The sequence below is a fragment of the Macrotis lagotis genome, chromosome 1, assembly GCF_037893015.1.
Source record: "Macrotis lagotis isolate mMagLag1 chromosome 1, bilby.v1.9.chrom.fasta, whole genome shotgun sequence".
In the NCBI taxonomy this organism is placed as follows: Eukaryota; Metazoa; Chordata; class Mammalia; order Peramelemorphia; family Peramelidae; genus Macrotis; species Macrotis lagotis.
The window spans coordinates 733,607,209-733,632,413 of record NC_133658.1 but is presented as its reverse complement, the minus strand read 5'-3'; the positions used below and the strand labels follow the sequence as shown (position 1 = coordinate 733,632,413).

Genomic DNA, 25,205 nt, shown 5'->3' with positions numbered 1-25,205 from the left:
CTGATAATTACCTAGTTGTGTGACTTTGGGCAAGTCATGTAACTCCATTGTCTTGCAAAAAAAAGTTAATATCTAGAAAGATAGATTTTCATTTTATTGAAAGATTAAAGAAAATTCCCACTAGTCAATAAGTGGGTTGATTTTGTAAATGAAGCCAAAGGCAGCTCCTGAGATCACAAATAATTCAGCTTATTCAGATTCATCTTCACTGTGGTCAGGTCTGTAAAGACAAATTTTAAATTGGCTAGACTGGTTTCCATGTGGCATCTTTGGCTGCTCCTATAATCATTTTTGTGGCATTTGACCAGTCTGACCCAGTGACCATTAATTAGATTTAGCTCCAAAGATATCTATAAAGCAGTCTTTTTCTTCCCCTTGGCAGTTGTATAGACATGATTTATGGATTCAGACATGACAGGAAATAAGATTTTTTCTCCCCTGAAAATAATATCATTATATTTCTGTTTTGTTGTGTTTTTTAGGTTTTTGCAAGGCAAATGGGGTTAAGTGGCTTGCCCAAGGCCACACAGCTAGGCAATTACTAAGTGTCTGAGACCGGATTTGAACCCAGGTACTCCTGACTCCAAGGCTGGTGCTTTATCCACTACACCACCTAGCTGCCCCTATATCATTATATTTCAAAGGACTCTGCAACTACATTTAATTGAATCATACCCATTCACTTGATTCATTGTAGTGACTACATCTGCCTCAAAATCTATTGAGGGGGCAAAAAGTTTTGATGATTCCCAAGGGTCTTCAGATTTAGTATCTATTCCCTGACTCTGAATTTGAATCTATTCATAAATACTTTCTGTTTGTTTAGGTTTGGAAAGAAGTAGGGTTGAACTTTATTTCTTCTCTAGTGCCTTCTATCTCTAAATCAATGATTCTGGAATCTTACTACTAAATATTTCTCATCTAAAAACTTGGAGATGAGCCAGCAGGAGATGATTTCTTTTTCCTGTCAGTCACCACAACTCATCTACTAATGTAATCAAAACGGAATTAAAGCATAATTAATATGATAAAGTTATGACTATGTATAACTGGAAGGATCTATTCACTTCTATTTCACAGGAATAATCCCAAATATGAAATAATTTTAATATTTTTATTAATTCCCTATTAAAGAGTAGTATATACTCTTCAAGACCCTGCTTCTATAAGTCAACAACAACCAGATGAAAAAAGGAAAGTATAATAATCTAGATTGGTTTGTGTATATGTATAAAACACATATACACATAAAACCAGCCTGTCTCCAGTAACACTAATGCATAAGGAGAACATATTTGTTATGTCCAGTAGTCTTGGGTGTATCTTATTATTTTCTACAATTCTTTAATTCAGATCACTAGGTCAAAGTGAAGGTGTCTTTGAAGAGAAGAAGGAAGGATGTCAAAGGGGCAATGATAGAATGTACACCTTCACTCTGGGTCTGATAAATAGGGTAGATTCAAATAATGGACTGATATACAATTAAAGATGTATAGAAGACCTATAAGATTATATACATATATATATATATATATATATATATATATATATATACTATATAGACTATAGGAAATGATCTTATTGCATTGCATTTACTGAACTACCATATCTAGTTTTGCTGCCTACCTTTGAAGGGGGGAAATCATGAGACTGTAGAAAGTCTGAAAAGTGTTGAAAAAATAAAAAACTGGAATCTATCAAAAAATATTGAAGAAATTGAGCATATTTAGTCTGAAGAAGAAAAAATAAAGTACAGTTTTAAGATATATTCAAGTATATGAATAGTTGATATAGAGAGAATATTAAACAACCCTGCTTCATTTTAAAGAGATTATTGTTGTTGAGTCTTTTTCCACTCATGACCTCATTTGGGGTTTTCTTGTCTAGGACATTGCCATTTCCTTCTCCATGTTATAGTTGAGGAAACTGAGGTAAATAGGATTTAATATCTTTCCCACAGTCAAGTCACTTAAGTCAGACAGCTAGAAAGTATATGAGGCCAGATTTGATCTCAAGAAAATGAATCTTCCTGATTCCAGAATTCCACTGTAACAAGACATATTTGGACTAGGTATAAGAAATATTTTTTTGACATTGATGGTGCTTGTAGAATCTTGGTTGTCAGAGATATTAGGTTAGAGAACCCTATGTCTTAGGTGATGTATGTTTAGTGAAAATTACTGCAAAAAAATCTATTCCAGGTCTCTGATTCCATCTGTCTTAATGGGTTTCCACCTTGCGGCTATTAGTCTTTATACTGAACCAAATTAGAATCCCTGATCTATGAAATCTTTGTAAGGACAACAAAATTATGCCCTTTAAAGAATTACATTAAAGTCCATTTCTATCTCTTAAAATATTCTATTTGTGATTGCTCATTCAAACAATTCCCAGGAAAATCTGCTTCTAAAGAAGACTTTCTTTTCACTGAACAAGAAAGCTAGTTTACCACTAGGGAAATATCCACTGATGTTAGCTGATGTTTTTATTTCTAGGGATCAGGAAAATAATATAATTTGAAGACTAATTTTAGGGGGGGAATAATGCATGATAAAGACATTGAGTCAATTTAAGATTGACCCTCTCCATTAAAGATGAGAGAATGAAGGCTGGAGAAGCTATGATTGATCCAATTGGTTACTGAAAAAATCAGCACCCAAACCTAGTTTTTCCACTGAGTTCTGGTCCCTTTCTTATATAACGCTGCTTATAATTGGGCATTTAAGCTCCATTTAAACTCAAATTACTTTTTTTGTTTGTAATTTTTTTCTCTAAGTTATCTGTATAATACTTTCATATCTCTGCTTCACAACCAAAGCATGGAGTTTCAATAAATAGGTACAAGTTTCAATAGTAAAGGAAATCAGAACTCATCAGCCTTAAAGGGTGTAATTTAAATTGGATGAGTTCAAATCTCTTACAAAGAAGTTTGTTTCAACCAATTAACAAAGCTACTCCAAAGCAACTAATAAATAACACTCTTAAGTATTTCTCTACTAATATCTCAAAACCTTACTTTATATTATAAATCAATGTCCTGATGAATTTTATTTTGTAATGAAACTTACATTTTGTAATGAAACTCACATTTTAAATGGTGCTTAGATTCCAAGATAATTCAAATATTATTATGCCCATGTAATAGCTGAAGAAAACTGAAGCTCAGAGAAGTTAAATAAGTTGATCAAGATCACATGGTGGAGGAGGTCAATAATGGGACTTACATCCAGGTTCAGAACTCTCTTAACAAGGCTCACTCTCTCTCTCTCTTTGTACAAACAAGCTTTTCTTCCCTTCTCATTCAAGAACAATCCTTTCCTTCTTATTCCCCTTAAATTATCAGCACCAAAGTTGTCATGTTTAATATTCTGTATATAGAGAGAAGGGTGGAAGGAAATGCATTGAATTTTAGAAACTCAAAGATGGATTGACTCTTAGAGTCTAATTTAGGCAGATGTGTGCAATCTTTCCATATAGTATTACTAGAACAATTTATAATGGAGGCAAACTTTTCCCCCCTCACAATTTCTAGAAGCTAGATGGGCAATTCAAGAATGATCAACAAATAGTTAATAGATCTGTGTGGCTTTTTTGTTCAGTAATTTTTCAGTCATGTCCTAATCTTCACAATACCATTTGGGGTTTTCTTGGAAAAGATACTGGAGAAGTTTTGCCATTTCCTTTTTCAGCTCATTTTATAGATGAGAAAACAGAGACAAACAGGGTTAAATGACTCTCCCAGAATCACACAACTATTAATTACCTGAGGCCAGATTTGATCTGAGGAAGATGAGTTTTTTTTGGACTACAGGAACAGTCCTCTATCCATCTTGATGCCTATCTGCCACCTTATGTGACTATGTACTAGTCTAACCAAGAAAGTCAAAGGAAAAAGTCAAGTCAGGGTCTGCTCAAGAATATCTACATTTGTGTAGAAATGGATCAGCATCCTAAATTTAGAGCTGGATTTGGAGGTCCATTTTACAAAGAAGGAAACTGAGACCCAGAGAGGTTATGGGATTTACCCAAGATCACACAGGTAGAAAATAACTAAAGTAGGACTTAAACCTAGGTTCTTTGACACTACTTTCATTGCTTTATGTAAATATACACATATGTGTATACACACATAGGTAAGCAAACATGTATTATATATAATTCAAAGTTCCAGAGAACTTTAAGATAATTATAGTTTTAATTAAACTTAAGTGTTATGCAGTTGATGCTGGGAATTTCAAGTTAGGAGGGAAGCAAACAAAATTTTTTTAAAGTCTAAAGTTGTTTAATATAGCTTTCATTCATAGAGGATTTTTTTACAATCATTGAGGCTGACAGAATATAAAAAGGTGATACTAACCAACAGATATTTTTGCTCCAAAATAAAAAAAAAGAGTCCAAGCTTTCTTTCCTTAAAAAATCACTTTCTTTGAAATTTTACTGCATGAAATAGAAATCACTGGCCTGTAAAGAGAAATATATGTCTAAGTTTAGGTCTTACTGACCTTTTTTAGTCTAAGTGAACCACATCAGAAATCATAGAGCTCTGAAGTTATTTTTTTTTTTTAGGTTTTTGCAAGGCAATGGGGTTAAGTGGTTTGCCCGAGGCCATTATTAAGTGTCTGAGACCAGATTTGAACCCAGGTACTCCTGACTCTAGGGCCCGTGCTTTATCCACTGCCCCACCTAGCTGCCCCAGAGCTCTGAAGTTATATGGGGAAAAAAGCAGGTAATATAATAGAAACAGTTCAAGGTCACTTAGTCCCTCAAGCTTCAAGTTTTACTTTTAGAAAACCTATAGTATATGATCATCATATTCCTCAAGTGCAGAATATTTGTTTATTGACATTCTGACAAAAAATAAATGCTTTTTTTTTTTTTTTGCTGGTTTGTAAACCATACCTGAAGGAAACCTAAGGGCAGCTTACCAGATAGTTTCAAACAGGAGAAGGGTTTTTGATAGCTGAAGTCCTAAACTAGTGGTAAATTCATTATCCTTTTTTTTATAATATAAAGATTGGGGGGGTGCTTTTTTTTTTTTTGGTCTAGACTCATGATTTCATCATAGGCAATTCCCAGTGTGAAAACTCCCTTCCCCAATTCAGTATGACAACTCAATTAGAGACCTTGAGAGTTGACTAGCACCAAGGTCACACAGCAGCTAGTATGTATTAGTGGCAAGATGTGAATTAAGATCTTCCTGAATTCACAACCAATCCCTCATATTGACCTCTTTTATCTTAAGTGATCTTGTGGAATATATTAATTCATTGTTTTAAAAATAGGTCAGTACTTCAAATAAAAAAAACTTTCAAATGTTGCAAAGCTTTATTTGTCATGCTACATTTCCTTGCTTTAAGAAGTCTCTTAAACTTTGTGTTTTATTATTAGGGGTCTGAAAGATATTTCTGGAAAAATCTAAGGTTGCATCTCTACATGCAAATTAAGGTGGAAAGCCAGTTCTTCGAAGAAGTCATTATCTCATAAGGAAGGAAAAAACATGCTTTCTACCTTCTAAGCTTCTCTGGGATATCTGGATGGGAGCCCAGACACCCTTGGAAAATCACTCAGTTACTGTTCTGCTCCAAGGCACACAGTGGCCAAGAAATACCTTTGCTCTTTGATGATATATAGCTCTCTCTCTAGGGAAGACCTGTCTGAGACATATTCAGTGGTACTTTCTCTGTATTATTCCTACACATGAGGATAGTCTGAAAAAGATATCCCTTCCCATTCCAAGTCCTTATCACCAAAAGAAAGCACTGTTTTTGAGGTTTTTCCCCCTGGGGAAAGAAACCAGGAGAGTCAGGTTCAGTAAGTTTCATAAAAATGTAGATAGTCTAAATATCTGTGGACAAAAATATTTAAAAACAAACAACAGATTTAGGAGCTAGACTCCAAATAGCTGCTTCAAACTTCCTTTTTGTTCTGTCTTTGAGGACAAAATGTTGATTTTTTAAATATCCCTGGTTTTGAATTATTCCTTTCATTTTTTCCTCCCATTTTATTGTGAGGTTCTAAGAAAAGTGAAATGATTCTCACCAGTTAGAGCCCCAAGAGCAGGGTCAGTTCTATGACTGAAGCTTCCCCACAGGCTCCAATTCTGACCTATAAGAATGCTTCTTAGAGGTATGTACTTTATTCAGAATATCAACTATGCTGTTCGATTGTGTAGAGGTTTCAGGAGGAAATGTCTAGAGTCCAATAGGATCATTATATGCTAATTAAAAGTGATTTTACACCAGTCCTAAACAGCTGACTTCTATTTTGTGCCATTGTAAGAGTATTCCTAGTCAAAACATTTCATAGAAATATAAGCTCTGGTTTAATATAGGAATCATAAATAATAATGGAAAGTTCCTCTTTAATCAATTTTGTACTAATAAAGCAATTGTCTTCATTGGGGAGAGATTTTGAATTCTTCATATATGCATTTAAATATAAATGCTGTATATATACAGTATATATATATATATATATATATATATATATATATAGTATTTATGCTTCAATATATTTTCAAAATAACAATGATTCTGGAAAGTTGTTTCAGTTGATTAGAGTAATGTCGCTCATGCCTAACATCAAAGAAAGACAAATCTGTCATAATTCTTTATGTACCTTGGATTCCTAAAACAAATGATTTTCCAAATTTATTATTGCTATCTCTCTCTATTGCTTCGATTCTACTTTCCAGTTTCTACTAGATGGGATAGTATTGCTTTTACAAAAGAAGTATTCTGTGTAGGTCTTAACACTTTAAATGTTAGGGAAATTTAATATAAAGGAACTTTAAGGCTATATGAATTAAAAACACTGACTTCAATTTGATTTATCCTAACAGAGAAGTTGCTTACAACAGACACAAAGCTACAATAATACCAAGTAATAGAGATATCCATGTTTTCATATTTGCTTTAAAAAAAACCCTAGCACAAAACAGAAACAGATTTCATTGGGATCAAAAGGGCAAACTGAATAAAATCTAAACTCTCTCTCTCTCTCTCTCTCTCTCTCTCTCTCTCTCTCTCTCTCTCTCTCTCTCTCTCTCTCCCTCCCCCTCCCTCCCTCCACACACACACACACACACACACACACACACACACACACACACATACAAACATATATACAGAAAATTTTGGCAAATAATTTTTCCTTTCTCATTACTTATTTTACTGGATTTGTTCACAACACTTCAATTTAACTGGATTGATGTTAATTTTCATTTGTTTCCCTGGCCCATAGTATTGTTGAAAGTGTGAAAGGAAATGATTAAACAAACAAACAAACAAACAAACAAACAAACAAACCAGAAACTAAAAGAAAAAGAGAAGCAATCAACACGTTACTAAATGAAGATTGGGCTAAGGTAATGGTAATTGCTGCTGTAGAGAAGCCTTACTTTTAGAATCACATATAAATAGTTAGAAATTGAGACAAGGTAACAGACAAAGATGATGTCTTACTTCAGAGGCATTGTAGGCATAATTTGTCTTCTATGAATTATTTAGTCACAATGGAAAGTTATAACTATTGGATAAACTGTTGACATACACATTACACACAAAGAAGCTATATACACTCAAAAATCAAAGATTAAAATAAGCATCACAGTTAATGTATTTGATTTGAAAAGCAGGTTCTAAACATCTAAAACTAGCCTATTACTACTGATAAAATAAGTCCAAATTAACAATATATCAACCACTGAGTACTTTTGAAATATGAAATTAAATAAACAGATGAAGAGGAAAGCTGCAGGTACAAAAATATTTTCACTTAGTCAAAACTGATACTAAGTTATTACAGTATTTATATAGATATGTTTGGGGCTAAGAGGAAAGGGTAGATCAAGTATCATATAGCGTCCATTTCAGTATTTCTGCCTATGAAATTTCAAAAAGGAAGGTTGATTTTTTAATCACAAAATTTTTCATTATGAAATGTCTAGTTTGCAAATGATGGACAAAAACAGTTTCTACACATTCTCAGAATAGGCCATGACATGAGGATATTTAGTTAGGTAAATTAAATTTATGATTACCATAAAGCACACAAAATTATTACTATTATCACTTATAATATCTTAGGTGAAAATTCTGAAAAAAAACAGATGATTTTATCAACACTACCTACACCCAAATTTAAGCAACTAATAGATATAATCTTCACTGGAATCCTATCTCATCATGGTTTGAGAGTGTACTAGTTCCTTGTAATGTCTGAGGAGCAAAACCTCTGAAAGATCTTACCAAGCTAGAAAAGCTTTGGGTTCAAACCATGAATTGACTATTGGTTTCTGTCATTAGAGGATTAGACCAATTAGATTCATAGAAGACTATGAACACCAGTTTGGACACCAAGGAATGAGAATTGTTATTTTTTGTTTGTTTTGTATTGTATTGGATTCCAGTTTTAATTATGGCACCCCACTAAACTTGGAGGAACTGCCATATGCATATGTGAAGTATACATTCATACCATACAACCAAGATCCTTGAAATGATATTGAAGTAGGCAGATGAAGAATTCAAATAGTGGAGTTTTCCATCAGAATATACACTGCTGCCATTAAAACTTGGTCCAGAAGGAGTCATCCTAGGCTATCTATAAAGTCAGTTCAGTTCTGTCATTCACTTATTCAGAAATCCATCACAATCAAATTATCAACTTATTTAGATTTTCCATGGATGAGACAGCTCCCAAACCCCTCCATAAAATGGATTCCATAATTGGTCCATGACAACAGATATTGATTCAAGTAACCAGGTTATTAATACTGGTTCACCAAAGCAAATAGCATTGGCACTGCCTTTATTGGATACTTTTAAAGTATTCTATAGAATTGCAGTATGGTTGTGAGAATCATTTTGAGTATGACTTGTGGTTAAACATATTAGTATGATCCAGCTTCAGGGACATGCAATCAGCAGAGAACTCAAGGGATTGGCTATAACAATCAGGCCACCATATGGACAGCCAGAGCCAATTGGTTGACTTAAAGTTCTGCTGTGGTGGGTGTAGATAGAGCCAAAATGTCACTGCCTAGGGATTTCTTCACTTGATATTTGTCAACATTAATGGAAATGATGCTCACAAACCCCCCACTGATACGATACAATTGATATTGCTTTCCTCATTAAATTACTCTGATGAAAAGTTTGTTTTTTGAAAATAAATATACTAGTTTTATTGCATTTTTAATGTTCCTTTCAGTGGATGGATAGAAAACAAATTACACTTTACCTTTTATGAAGGGTCACGTAATGGTTTGGAAATTCCCATCCTATATAGACCATCAACCTCATTTGTGTATGCACTCATAAATGGAATCAACCATTAAGACAGAAGACCACAGTTCAAATGCACTTTTGCATCATGGAACTATGAATTAGAAACATTCAGTCTATACTATTCAAAATTCTTACAAAAAATTTAAAACTAGAAGGTACTGTTGGTATATTTATAGCTGTATACAGAAAAGCAAATTCCTATTAGATAGTCCCACAATGCCCTTCATTTCAATGCCCTTATTTTCATATGATAATTTTTCCTACTTCCATTAGTTGATTTCCTCATATTGTTCTTTTTTATATACCATAAGAAAAAAATTGACTATTAAAGTATCTGGATCAAATAAATTTTGTATCATCTACAAGCCCAAAGGGGCCTCACGGTTAATTGTAGAAGAAAATTGTCAAACTAAACAATGCTCTGGCTTATTATCTCTACTTAGGTGGTGTAGGGGTCCAGTTAATGATAACCATGCAGATGTCATTGTAACAGTAATTTAAAATTAATTCTCCATGGATGGTAGTTACCAAGATTAACTTTTTTAAAAAAAAATTGGGTCATGGTTTTTAAAATGTAATCTGGTAGTTTATAATTGGGTTTAGGATAATGAAATCAGGTCACAATGATATTTATTTCTCTTTTCCTTTGTTCTTGGTTTAAAAACATTTTTTCCTTTTAAGAAATATGCAGTATTGAGAATTTATTTTAATCATATAAACAATTCTAGAAAAGATCTTTAAGTCTTTTTTCTCCTTTCCTCTACTGATAAGATTCATTTAAAGATCAAGTGACAACTGAGATATTAGTTTAGACTAGGTTATTCTAAGACTATGATATCTCCCCTTCCTTTTGCACTCCTTTACCAGAAACCAAAAAATTCTAAGCAAAGTACACTACAATAAAGCTGAATTAAAACACTGATTATTTTGAAACCTTTTTGCTCCGGCCATTTAACTCCTCTAGATGAATGAAGTTTTCTTTGACAAATGTTAAGTGCCTCCTTGGCTGAGCTGAATCCAAGATACAGAATTTAATATGAGCATCGAAACAACAACTAGACAGTGAGAGTGTTTGGAAAAGACAGTGTTAAGTGGCCAGCATTCTCCTAAACTGTGTCTCATCACACATCGCTGGGCGACCTGGCTCTCTGCGAGAGATTGGAAGGGATGCAGCCGCAGCAAATAAGCCAGAGAGCTTTCTGTATTTCTTGATTTCGGAAGGCATAAATCACGGGGTTGATGATGGAGTTGTAGGTAGCTGGAAGAAGGGTAGCATAGGTGTATATAGAGGGATAGGTATAATCTGCTATCAAAGAATAGAGGGTGAAAGGCATCCAGCAAGCTGCAAAGGTCCCCAAAATGATAGCCAGAGTAGAGACTCCTTTCCGGGTGGTCACATAGTGCGATGTGGCCAGGAAATGGTGCTGCAAGGCAATCTGATGGGCGTGCCTCATCACAATCTTACAGATCTGGATGTATAGCTGGAGCATGAGAGCAAACATGAGCAGGAAGGAGACAGAAAGGATAGCGGCATTATTCTTAGTGAGGGGTCTGATCACACTGCAAGTGGACTCATCTTTGAGGCAATTCCAGCCCATGACAGGCAGCAGTCCGAGACAGATAGAAGCTCCCCAGAGCATTATAAGCATGATATAGGTAAAGGTGACAGTTCTTTCGGAATTGTAAGTCAAAGCATAATATAGCGAGAGGTAACGATCGACAGTGATAGCCAGCAAGCTGCAGACAGAGGCTGAGAAAGAGGCGACAATCAGTCCTATCGTGACCAGCTTGGTGGCTTCTGACTGAAGCAGATAGGCAAAAATAAAATTGATGATCAATCCAATCCCTGCCAATAGGTCTGCGAGGGCCAGACTGCCTATCAGGAGAAACATGGGTGCACGCAGGCTGGGGTTATGGAAAATTATAAGGACCACAATGGCATTTTCACAGGAGATGAGGGTTCCTGAAGTACATAGAACAATGTCCCAGGGGTTTACTATGAGCTCTGGCTCTGGTTCTATGACCGGAATCAGGGAGGAAACTGCAGCTGAGACATTCTCCGGCGAACTGGCATCTAAATGATCCTGAGGCAGCCAGCTTAAATTAACCTTCAGGTCTTCATTCATTTTAACCCCTGTCTTCTTCAATGAAAAGACATGGTTTTTAATGTTCAAATATAGCAGATGGAAATTTAAGGTCATGCATCAAAAAACCCCACCTGGTAACTCCCCCCCCCCCCAAACAAACAAAATCTCTAAGCCAAACACTATTGTTCTGGCTCTGCAGGTATTCATCATACAAATCTGGGACTAGGGCTAAGCAAATTGCAGTTTTTTTCTGAGTTAACGCAAAAGCAAAAGTCAAAAGATACTATTTTTTTTTTCCTCCTAAAAATTCCCTCCATCGCTAGGGATAAAAACAGGCGAGCATATGGAGAATGAAAACAGTGTGAATGATGGATAAGCACATGGAATTATCTGCAGTCATTACAGAGCTGTTGGGAATACATATTTTCAAAAACACATCTTATATTCTGAAAATGAACAACTGTTTGAATTCTGGGGCTGAAGCAGAGTCCCACAAGACAGTTTATATACAAGTCATGTAAGCAAAAAAAAAAAGTGTCATGCCACTTTTTCCTACAGAGCCTTCAAAAAAAATAGGGCTTTGCTATTTAACCCTTGCCTCTTTTCCCAAGACGTCCCTCCTCAGCCACAGACTTGGAAATGCCAGAGCTTGAGGGGACCCCAAATCTTCATTCAACAGGGGACGCGGGACAGCAGCTCTTCCTGACTAAATACTAGGGTGGCAACAAAAGGCAGAACGAAGGTGTGAAGATGTCGAGATGCTCATGCATTGAGGGGTCCCTTTCCCAACCTCAGCCCAGTGACGGGAGACAGACAGTGGGATCACATAGACAGAGAGCACCACACGGAAGGCATCGGGCACTGGAGGAGGGAGAAGGGGCTTAGGGAGGAGGGGATAGAAAGGTAGTCACCTTGACTTCTCCGGATGGAGAGTCCGGATTCTTCCTAAGTAGAGCGGGTTTCCTCTGGCACCTTCATCTTCACGAATGCAAGACCGAGAGGAATTTGCTTTCTGGCTCCGGAGTTTGCAGGGAGTGCAGAAGGGGTGGAGGAGGAAGAGGAGGAAGAGAGGAGGAGGAGGAGGAGGAGGGGAGGAGGAGGGGGAGGAGAGGAGGAGGAGGAGGAGGAGGAGGAGGAGGAGGAGGAGGAGGAGGAGGCGGCTGTGGCAACAGCAGAGACACTGACTGCAGCAGGTAAAATATTCTGCGCTGGCGTCGGGAGGTTTGGTAAAAGAGTCCGCGCGCGCCGGTCATGAACACCAACCCTCCCCCCCCCCACACACACACACTCACACACGCACGCACACGCACATACGTGTGCACCGCCCACTTCCCCTCCTCCCTCTCTCAAGCCTGCCCTTGCCCCACAGATGGGGGGGGTGGCAATGAGCGAGGCTGAGGCTGTGGCGGGGGGGCGACGTTTATTCCTGGACTTTATGGTCTGAGAGCTCGGCTTGAGGGACTGCCGCTGGGACCTAAATGGCTCCCCAATTCCCACAGCCTCCTGGGTTGGCGGACCCTCGGGGAGATGCTCAGCTTCTGAAATGAGACTCAGATCTTCCTGACATCAGGTCCAGCACTCTGTTAGTGCTGTTAGCACTAACATTTCAACAAATGAGAAGAAGAAAAAAAAAAGAAAGAAAAAGAAGAAGAAGAAGAAGAAGAAGAAGAAGAAGAAGAAGAAGAAGAAGAAGAAGAAGAAGAAGAAGAAGAAGAAGAAGAAGAAGAATGGAGACTCCTTGCAAGGGGGAGGGATGGTTATCAGTAAAAGGCATAGAGATGAGAGAGAGCAGGAGAAAAATGTATGGATAGGGAGGAGTCTAATTAGGCTAGAACTTGGAGGACATAAAGGGGATGGAAAGACCATCTCTAGTCTGGTTGAGGTCAGTGGCAAAGACCTTGAAGGTCAGAATAAAGAGTTTTAATTTGGCTTGGTAGGAACTGGGGACCCACAGAGCTGACACTATAATCATTGTTCTCTGTCTCCACTGGAATTTCATTTCTTGGGTCTTCTACTTTGTTCTTTCTTCTGCAAAAGCTGATTTACACTAATTGCTTCAATGACTATTCATGGAATGATGACTTCCCTCTAATTTCTTCCCTTCTCTTCTTGAGTGTTTTCCTTGATGCCACCATCTCCTACCAGAAATCAACGGTTGTTTCTCTTCCTCTGCCTAGTTAAAATCCTTGAAAAAGCCATCTGTGCTCAATGCCTCCACTTTCTCTCCTCTTATCACTCTCTCTCTCTCTTTTTTAAGGTTTTTGCAAGGCAAATGGAGTTAAGTGGCTTGCCTAAGGCCACACAGCTAGGTAATTATTAAGTGTCTGAAACTGGATTTGAATCCAGGTACTCCTGACTCCAAGGCTGGTGCTTTAGCCACTATGCCACCTAGCCGCCCCTTATCACTCTCTTCTAACTTCTCCCTTCTCCCATTTTGGTTGAAAGTTTTCAAGAGATTTCATGAAAAAAGTGGTGCTTGATGAACTCTAGTTTTAAAGGCAACTAGTAATTCTAAGTTGTGACATTGAGTTAGGAGTCCATTTCACATGTAAAATGGTGGTGCTTCCTTAAGGAATCAAAATTAAGCAGACTTGTCAGCTTGGAACCACCATTTGAATGAACCGTTGGAAGGAAATGAGCATTTATTAAATGTCTACCACTGTGTTAAGTACCCTGCCTATTAAGTGTCAGAGATCAAATTTAAACTCAGATTTCCCTGACTCAGGGATCAGTGCTATATCTACTGTGCCACCTTATATTTCTCTTGAACCCTTCCACTTCTTCATCAAAGTACCTTTTCCTTAGTATAACTAAGAATTCATTTCTAGATTCTCTGTGAGTTTGACTCTTGACTTTTCCACCTACTTTTCCTATTTCCTTGTCTTACCTAGCTATGTTTACTTCTCTAAATTTCCTGACTCAACTGGGCACTCCTTTGGAATGGGTAACTCAGCTCTTTCTAGATCCATACATCTTTTACTGTACCCATCGGCGAACTGGCAGGCTGTACCCATATCAACTTTCCACAGACACTGCAGTCCAGTCCAGTCCAGTCCCATCTCTTACTACAACTGTTTATCCCCTTCATCTGCTGCTACAGAGCTTTGACAGTCCTCTATCAGCTCTCTAAATTTGTGGCCTATCACAAAATGGCATTCCTGCCTAGGTCTTGGTACATACCTATACTCTTTACTAATAAAGGAGTCTAAAGTTGATGGACATCTTGAATTTTGTTCTTTGCTTTGGGTGGGCTGATGTCAATGGGTTTACATCACCAATATGGTGAATTTTGGTGAAGCCCTGGGAAAAAAGAGAACCTCTGGGTTGACAAAGGAAGAAGTCAGATTTTGGAGCTGCCTGATGACATTAATGGAGGTACTTGGCTCAAAAGCCATTTTGTAATTGTTTCCTGGGTTCAGTCTTCTGGTTGACTGTTGAACTGAGTGGATATGCAAAAGACTGCTACAGAGTCCACTGGTCTATTCCTTTATTGGTGAGAGAAGGAATAACCACTGGAAGCATTTTGGACAGGAAGAAAGGGTAGTAGCACTAGTAGTCTATTCACTTTACTTGAGTCAACATAAAGTTATAAGCACATAGTCGTACTATTATGTTTGTCCCTATTGAGTCTGTTCTTTGCTTTCTTATGTGAAGGAGGTTCAGAGATGGAATGAAATGCTCTCATTGACTAATTCATTGTTTTAGTAGAAATGGAAAAATATCAAAGACTACAAGACCTTGGCTTGCAATGAAACTTATTGGGAACCGTGGCATTCCTTTCTTGCTATTGGTTTCTGTATCATAGTCTTTGTAATTTTCTTCCTGTGATTTTGGGTGATTTTATACCAAACTGCTTAGAAATATAGGATATGATATATGAGAGTTGAAGCTATGGCATGTGCTTCCATTAGTGACAGCTACTATGAAATGGAACTCAGAGAAATGAGATCAGGGTAGAATTTATCTATTTGGATAGGTTTCTTCCACACACCATAAAAATAGCTTGCTACCTAAAATAACTTAAATTCAATCCTTCCACATTTTTCTAGAGTCCCAGACTTGAAAAGGGACTAGAGGAGTTATCTGCTCTAATTCCTGCCAAATTATGGAGTCCTATCACATTTCTAATGAACCCTCTTTTGAAAACCTCTAGAAACAGGAAATTCATTTCCCCCAAGATAGTCCATTCCCTTTTGATACAACTCTAATTGTAAATAAGTTCTTTATATATTATATCGATATTTTAAATGATATGTAAGTCTAATTTATATGTTAAATTAATATGGTCAAAATTATTAAAAATATAGATTTGGGCTGAGATTTAGAGTTATTCATAATATTTCAGATTTGTCCCAACCCCTGAGGAATATCAAGGAATGACTGTATTTATTGACAGGAAAAAATGAATTTTTAATTATTGCTATCTCCTTTCAGATCTAACCAGTTGTCTTCAACTCTAGTACCTGACACCATCCCCAGGAACAAGGTCTTTTAAATGGCTAGCTAATTATCATGCAGTAACAAATGATTTACTACATCTTAAATAATGTTCATTGTCTTTCCATTGCTCTCCCCTTTCTCTCTCCTTTTCTTTCATTTGAAAAGACAATGCTACTTTTAAGAGGACAAACCTAAACAAATAGAAAGTATTTATGAATAGATTCAAATTCAGAGTCAAGGAATAGATACTAAATCTGAAGACTCTTGGGAGCACCGGCCCTGGAGTCAGGAGTACCTGAGTTCAAATCCATCCTCAGACACTTAATAATTACCTAGCTGTGTGGCCTTGGGAAAGCCATTTAACCCCATTTGCCTTGCAAAAAGTTAAAAAAAATGTACTGTGGGGAGCCACATTTATTTACTGTTCTATTTTTAAATAAGTTTTAGACTAGAATAGAAATTTAAATAGTCTATTCTATTAATTGGTAAAAATTGTCATAAGCTAATCAAAGCAATTATCATTATATAATGGTCCTTTCCCCTCAAATTAATAGTTTATTTTTCCATATTTGGAAAATTGCAAGATTTGATGATATTATGGTGACATATAATATAGATTAGAATGGTTTCAAATATTGCTTCTGACATTATATGCCATAATATGAATAATAGGCATCCATCAACCATGTGACTTTTACGATTTGGATGATTAGGCTAAATTCTTTTGTGTGGTTAGGGAGTTCATATAGCAGACCTCAGTGTTTCAAGAATTAATACAATCAGTACAATAACATTTGCAAAGATTATCTAACGATTGCACCATCCATAGAGACTTTCTTTTTGATTTGGATTCTAAACTGTACCTCTGCCATGACAATAGTGAATACCTTTGATGAGCATACATGGCTTTCTTCTAAACCTTGCCTTCTATACCTTTAAACAATATGTATAATTTTCCATATTCATGAGATACATTATATTGGAAGAAAATCTTTTAAGCTTACATTTCCCTTTTCTGAATCAAATAATTTTTAAAAGTCAGCAAACAATAGGCACTATTGAGTCTTGTATTTCCTACATCTTTCAGTCAGTTGTGCAATGGTAAAAATATGGTTTACTGTAAAATATTGTAAAAGCTCTTCAGTTTCCTTCTAATATCTTTATCCAGATACCTTTTCTGAGGTTTACAAATTATTCTCATTAAATTGATGTATGTGGGGAAGTATCTGAGGATGAAAAATTAAAGGATAAACACATTAAATGTGGAAAAGGTCTGCAAAGGTTTTAATATCAATTCTTTTCCCCATCAAAGGCAGTCAGAACACTACATTTAGATTTTAATGTAACAATTCCAGATCAGATGACAGAGGAACTGAATAGAACAAATATGAGAAAATCATACTAAGTCTAAGCAGGGGGAAATTGTGCTGGAGGTGACTCAGGTTTGAAAGTATTGAAAGATTGTTTCTCAAGTTATACCTTATTTTTTTTAAAAGTGACTTAAAGGATATCAATGATCCTGACCTATGTATCTACTAAAGATCACACTCAGGGCTAGAACTTATATACACATCGCCTGACTAGCACAGCCTAGCTTTTATATATAAGCATCACCAAACAACCTTGTGATCTGTTTCTGAGAACCCTAGCCTTCCTACATTGTGTAGTTAACCAGGTCTTCAATAGAGTTTCAGGTACTGAGACTTGTTCTCCCCACAAGAGTCCTAAACTCATCTGTTATTGCAATATAGATCTTGGACAAACATTCCCAATGAACAATGACTTGGGACTAGAATGGAAAATCAGTAAGTCAGAAACATTTATTAAATGTCTATTATATGCCAGATATTGTCATAGAGATGCAAAAATTAGGCAAAAAATAGTTCCTGCACCAAACAGCAAGGAGCTTGCAATATAATGGAGGAGGCAAAAATTACATAAAAAGCAATCTACATACAGGATAAATAAGAAATAATTTAAAGGAAGAAGACATTAGAATTAAGAGAGATTTGAAAAGCTCCCTGTATGAGATGAAATATTGGGACTGAAGTCAGGGAAGAAAGTAGATGAAGATGGAGAGAACATTCTGGTATGGGAGAGAGTCATAAAAAATAGAGCCAAAAGATTGAATGTCTGGTTGACATAAGGAGGACAGGATTAGAGACTATGTAGAGATGAGCAAGATGTAAGAAAACTGAAAAGGTAAGAGGAGGTTACTAGATTATAAAAGACTTTGAATGCCATTTGGGAATTTTGTATTTTTGTATATGAATTCAGATCTGGCCTCTGACTCTTTCTAGATAAAATTCTGCCTGCCTCAGTTTCCTCGACTGTAAATTATGGATAGTAATAGTACTTAATTATGGATAGTAATAGCCTCTCAGTGTTGTTGTGAGGAAAAGATGAGGTAATTATAAAGTGCTTACCACAGTGCTCTGCATTTGGTAAGTTATATAAATGTTAACTATTAATAACTATAATTATTTGATCCTGGAGAAAATAGGAAGACACTGAAGTTCACTGAGTAGGGGGATGGCATAGTTGGAGTCGTTTTAGGAAAATCACTTTGTTGACTGGATGGAAAATGGACTGGAGTAGGGAGAAGTTTGAGGCAAACAGTCATTAGCAGGTAAGAGTCCAGGTATGAGGCGATGAGGTGCACCCTGCTCTGTGATGGTGATAGTATCAGAGGAGAGAAGGGGGCATATTCAACAAATATTGCAAAGGTGAAATTGAGGAATCCTTGAAAGTTTTCTAAAAGGCTGTTGTCAATAGAGAACTCAGGATAAGATGGATAGATTTGGGAACTGTCACTGCTGAGATGGTAATTAAATCCATGGGAACAGATGAGATCACCAACTGAAGTAGTATAAGAAAAGAAGAGGACCCAGGACAAAAGTCCATGGGACACCTATGTTTAAAGGGTATGTTATGGGGAGCAGGGGATATCCAGCAAAGGAGACAGGGGACTGATAAGATTGATAGAAGGAGAACCACAAGACAGTAATGCCTCAAAAAGAGGAAGGAAGTAGGCTGGATCATCTTTGGGAGACTGGAAAGTTAATTTAAAGTCCCCAGTGTTCTCCCTGAAATAATAGCTGATCTTTTAAAAGAATAATGTAATATCCTTCTGGATATATATGGTTACAAATCTTAGAACTATATAGTTTCTCAAGAATTAAAACTGAAAATCACCCAAAGGGAAATGGAGAGACATATGGTTGTTCTAGTAGATAGTATTTTATATACAAACAATTATAAAGCAATGGCAGAATAAGAAAGATCATCAAAGAGATTTATGAGCAACAATTGATTAAGTGGTAAGATCAAGGAATGACTCCTAGACTGTTTATGGGATCCACTGCTTTCCTCTTAATATCAAGTGAGCAAGAAAAATTTCCAATATGTTGGGTGAACCACTATATCAAATGTATGAGAGATCATGAACAACAGCTGATTGGAGAGGAAGACATGGAAGGTTGAAATCCACATTATTGAAGCATACATCCACATGAATGAAATCAAAGATCCATTTGAGTATTTGAATTTACAAAATATTGTCTCCTATGACTTTCTGTGAATTCATTCATTGTTATTTGTTTGCTATGGCATGACCTGCTGCATCATGTGGCATCTGGCTTAATGTTGTTTAGACATTTTTTTCCCTTTTTCTCTATTTCCAATTTGAAAATTTCTTAGTGCAGTGGCAAGATAGAGCAGAGGCTGAAGGAGTCAATTGTGGGGGGTGGGTGGCAGGAAGACTTGAATTGATGGGATGCTCTTATCTCTTTTGATCCTTTTAGCCTGCCTCATCTCTCTCCTTGCTGATCTCACAATTTATGGATTTTTATATAATGAACTGTGAATTTTTTTCTCTATGGTGTCACACTTGGATACATTGAAGGAGGCCCTTTTCTCATGGAATCAGATTGCTTAAAGAGCATGAAGGATTTATTCTGTTACCTGAAGCAAAATGATAAAAAACATGGGATGTTCAATAGCAGCTGGGGCAGCCTAAATCCTACAAGGTGACTTTCTGCCCATGCTCATCCAGCATGACCAGGACAAACCACTCTCTGGGGCTATCAGGCCTCTACTAGTAAGGAGATCCCTTGGGGTCTTTAGGATAGGAAGAGAATCAGGAAGAAGATAACTGCTAATTAAGCAAATTCTACAGTGAGTTAGAAAGTCTCCAAGTCCCAGCCTGACCCTGATTAAGAACAGAATACTGAACAGTTTGAGAGCAGCAGGGCAGGCGCACTCGGCATGGTAGTTGAGTATATAAAAGGGAACTGAAAACTTGAGGTGGGAGAGAAAGGTACCTTCAGAGGGGCATGATGGTGAAGTCCAAAGAGTAGGAAGCCCATCAAGGAGGGGAATAAAGCATAAATGATCTGGGCCCATCCACAAAATTGGGGTCCTTGGAAAGAACTCACTAATGGAAGGGGGGTTGGAAAGGCAGAGGGATGTTTCAGTGTGAGAAATTCTGGAAGACAAGTTTGACTTTCTTATTCTATAAAGTTGTCCAGGAGCTTGAATCTGAGGGAAAGAGGTTGCTATTTTTCATAAAAGTCTACATAATTCTCAAAACAACTAGACTGATGGAAAGAACTCTCTCAGTGGAGCCAGTGGCCACCAAATTGAGCCATGAGCAACTTCTTAAGTCCCAGAAACACCAGTTCCTCATAATCATAAAAATCATAAGATTATCACTAGCAATTAAGGTTTGCAATACATTTTGCATGTTATCTGATTTGGTCCTCACAAGAACCCTGAGAGGTTGGTGCTATTATTATTCTTGTTTTATAGATGAGGAAACTGAGTTGCTAGACAGTGATAAGAAGTAAGAGAAGAAGGAAAAACAAGATTCTGGTCTAGGTCTTGTCCTCCCCCAATTTAGGTCCCCAAAATTCATGGGTCCTGATTACCTCACATTCATCTTCAGTCATGTTGATTCTTATCTGGTCACTAGGCCCAGATGGCGCTGGAAGAAAAAGGGAGGTTGATGACTTAGCACAGCACCCCCACTCACTCAAATCCAAATCTTGTGCATGTCATGGCTTCACCTTCCTGATACCTTGGTCTTCTTTAAAAACGAAGGATAAGTATCAGCAGCAGAAGCAGCAGTTCCCTGTTAAACCCTACTGTAAATCAAAGTTTTACTCAACTATTATCTATGAGAATTTCCTGAAGAAAAAACTTTAAAACATTTGTTAACCTTTACTTTCTCTTCTTCCAATCATGTATAGTTATACACTTGAGTCTTGACATTTCCTGAACCACTATATTCTGTCAAATATTCTTGTTATATTGCAATGATTAAAATAGTTCTGCATTTTATTCATGTAGTCTAGATAAGATCTTCAGAGTTGGGTGGCACAGTGGAGAGAGTGTTAGGAATGGAGTCAGGGAGACTCAAGAATCATACACAACTGAAAACAATGGAACAGCAAAAAAGACAGGATCTTGGACCATACATCAAGGTGAGAATTTGATGTCAAATGTAACAAGACATAGACATAAAACTATTGTCTTCTAATTCTTACATGTAAACAAATTCTGAATAAGGCTGTTTTCTGACATATATAAATACTCACTTGAGAGATTTTTCTACTTACAAGGACAACTTCTTTTGAATTGAAATCCTGCCTTTAGTTTGTTGATCATTCTCAAATCCAGATTGCATGTTTTACATTTATATTATAAGTCTATTTGCAAAACAGCTGTCTAAATATGAATTTCTCTTTGCTAGGGAATCATTTAATTAAATAGTCAATAGACAGAACAAAAGAAAGTATAATAATTACCAGATAAGAAAAAATCATATTTGCATAACACTTTAAAGTTTAAGATGTTCTTTCCCCACTAAGAAAGCTAATAAAGCATAATAACTAGGGCAAGGGAATATAATTATTCTGAAATGGAAGCATTCTGAAATGGAGTTACTCATATCAAGAACAGAAATAAATAGTACCCTTTTTCTGCAAAGTCCTTAATATCTTCTCATCAATCACAAGTTGGAAACCCCCATTTTAATTAGTCTTCTAAAGAGATGGATATATGTTATACCATCACACTGTCCAATTCTGGAATTATCTGATATGATCAGCTTTAAATAGAATCTCACAAATATCTTTTATGGAAAGAACTAGACAAGGTGCTTTGAGGGATACCTGTACTTTAACTATATTTATATGTCTAAGAAATATGAATATTAGTTATAAGAATTTCCAACCTGGATTTTTTTGTCATATTATTAGCATTCATAATGTCCAAATTGATTACTTCCAACTCAATAAGATATTTATTAGAATTCTTTCTTATTACCAATGGTGTATAAATTTCTTTTATTTTCATTCAAGAAAGATTTTTATTTATTTTTGAGTTTTACAATTTTTCCCTTAATTTTGCTTCCCTCCCCCACCCCCAAAGAAGGCAATTTGTTAGTCTTTATGTGTAAATATGAGATTCTCCACTTTTCCACAAACATTTATTAATTTGAGCATAGCTTTGATGGTAGTGATAAAAGTCTAAATTTGGAGTCAACAAGAAAAAGGTCCTTCAGTAGCATGGTATCATGAAAAAACACTGGATTCATGTGCTGGTTTTATCATTTACCTCAAACTATGTTTCTGTGAATGAGTTATAATCACTTTAGGGCTTCTAAAAAATAGAAGATAGTAATGTTGTATTATCCTATCTCTTAGGATTGCTATAGAAAGTGCTTTTGCATGGATATAAGCTAATATCATTTGTTTGTTAATTGAAAGTAACTAGATATTGTCACCATTTTTTGCCTCCACAGTATAGTATTAAATGCTAAATACTTGTCCTAAAAAGTAAACATTATTTATTTGACAGTTGAGTATCCTTTTGGAGTCAAAAGACTCAAAAAACGTGTTTTAGAATTTCATTTATCTCTTTGTCTGTAGAAAGTCACTTAATATTCCTGGCCCTGTTTCCTCATTTATGAAATGAGACTAGATTACCCCTCTAGTTCTATCTAGGTTCAATAATCTGGTACTCTTTGATTCTCTGGGAGTCAGCTCTTATTCTGGATCTGCTACTATCTATGTGACTTTGAACAATCACTTTAGTTTATGCTTATATCTTAATTGCTTCACTTGTGAGATGAGGTCATTGGACTAGATTATCTTTAGAATCAGTCCTAGCTCTAAAATATAATTCTCTTTATGAATCTAAAGTTGAAGTTCAATGATTATAACAAATTGGCCTACAAACACCTATCATTTCAAGATTCTCTGCCACAATGTCCACTTTATAGCTTTAATTTAATGACTTTTTCACAACAAAAATGTCTTATTATCAGTGGATAACTTGATTTGCCATTGCAATGACTAATTAAAGAAAACATTACTTAACTTCTTATCTATATCCCCACTTTTACAAATGAAGAAATTGAGTTTCAAAGAACCTCATGTGTTGCCCTTAATAAAATCTTGTGTCTTGCTACTAAATAAATACTTTTTGATTGATTGATTGCCCAAGGTCACACAGCTAATAAATGTCAAAGCTATAGTTTGAATTCAGGTCTCCTGACTAAATATAGATGGTTTCCACCTCATCATGGTTCCTCTTTCACAATAATAATTCACATTTATATGTAGCATATGGGTCATTATCTTCTTGTAAAAGGGGCCCCTAGAGAAGATATTCCAGGTTTAAGTTATTCTGTGAGCTCCTATCCTGCCAAACATCACCATAGCTCACAGAACCACATCAGTGTGTTTGTAATTACCAGCCAGAAGACTTAGCTACTTTAAAAAAAAAAGAGGCATTTAATAAAATAGAATATTAAGAAAAATAGCATGGTAAAAGATGGTAGGGTAAGTGGATTGAAATCTGGACTCAGAGTATGAAAGATCTGAGTTCATATCCCAATTCAGAAACTTATTGGTTATGTGACCTTCAGAGAGTCACTTAACCTTTTAGTAATTTAGGTAATTTTCTAAGACTATAAGTTTCAGAGAAGGTGTTGATTTGCTTTAGTAGAAGGAGTTTCCTCTATTAATAACATTATAAGTACTGTCCAAGAAAGAAAAGTAACAATAGAGCATGTCCTCCATAGACCTGGAACATGCTTTCTCACAAATAAGTAAATTTGCAAGTCAATAAATATTTATTAAACTATGTGCTAGATGCAGTGCTAATCATGGAGAAACAAAGAAAGGTAGATAGTCCCAAAGAGAAGTCATAGTTGGGAAACATTCATAGATAAATAACATGAAACCAGGACAAATGGGGAAGGAGAAATTCCTTCTCTGATGCTACAGAACCATTAATGCAGATGTCATTGCACTGCTTCCCCTTGACCTGCTCTTTGCTGGTCTTGCCTTCCCATGTATTCACTAGAGGGTGGTCCTGTCTTTGCTAGACATGGCTGCTGCTAGGGGCTGTTCTGGTGGGTACATCTTGTGGACCTTTTCTTTTGCTATCAACTTTTGAATTTATCTGAGTCTTCTGCTGGCATACTTTTCTTCCCCGTAAGAGGATTGGACTCTGCCATCTCTCTTTTAGCTCAAGACCAGAGACTTAGGATTTAGCTCTGTTATTGAGTCATGTTTTTCTATATTGCTTCATCTGACTAGGAAGAAACCCTGACTAGTTTTTTGTCTATAAAGAAAGGAGTGTGTGTGTTTGTGTGTGTGTGTGTGTGTGTGTGTGTGTGTGTGTGTGTGTGTGTGCCTTTTCTGTCTGGGGGAAAGTCTCACCTTTAGGGCTCAAATTCTTTTCAAAATAGCATAGGGAATTAGTCAATAGAGTCTCTTTATCAATTTATTTTTGAATCTGTTTACCTTTGTTAACAAGGAACAAAATATCTGTTCCAAACCTCTATTAACTTAAAGTTGGGGGGGGGCAGCTAAGTCGTTCAGTGGATAGAGCACCAGACTTGGAGTCAGGAGGACTTGAGTTCAAATTTGGTCTCAGACACGGTTCATAGGGTTAGTATGATCCTGGACAAGTCACTTAACTTCGATTGCTTACAAAAAGGGGGGAAAAAACTCCTGAAAATTAGAAAGTTCCCTTCCATTTCCATCAACTCCTGATTGCTATCCAGCAGCACCCATTTAAAATCATTTACAAGTGTTGCCTTGAGAGAAACCATCCAGATCTAAGATGCTATTTTCTCAAACTTCCTTTCCTCCTCCCACCAGACCAAGATTTTCTGGTCTCACATGCAATTGAAAGGGAGGCAGAGAAATCAAGAACAAGAACAAAACCCCCAGGTACAGCTTTAGGAAGTAAAGACCTCAATCTTAATTTTTTGTTCAAAAATTTCCTGTCTTTTAATATATATATATATATATATATATATATATATATATATATATTGCCCCAATCAAGATCTACATAAGATCTACATAGT

The 25,205-nt window shown here is 36.3% G+C and overlaps 1 protein-coding gene across 1 annotated transcript; it reads right to left on the bottom strand.

Moving 5' to 3' along the window:
• Positions 1 to 7,096: 7,096 nt before the first annotated feature.
• GPR12 (G protein-coupled receptor 12) lies at positions 7,097 to 11,416 on the bottom strand. The gene has a single exon (XM_074237294.1). The coding sequence runs from the start codon at positions 11,414 to 11,416 to the stop codon at positions 10,412 to 10,414; it is 1,005 nt and encodes a 334-aa protein (XP_074093395.1). The 3' UTR covers positions 7,097 to 10,411.
• Positions 11,417 to 25,205: the final 13,789 nt, after the last annotated feature.

Excerpts from the sequence above, each read along its gene's own strand:
- GPR12 (XM_074237294.1), bottom strand. The coding sequence starts at position 11,416 with ATGAATGAAGACCTGAAGGTTAATTTAAGCTGGCTGCCTCAGGATCAT.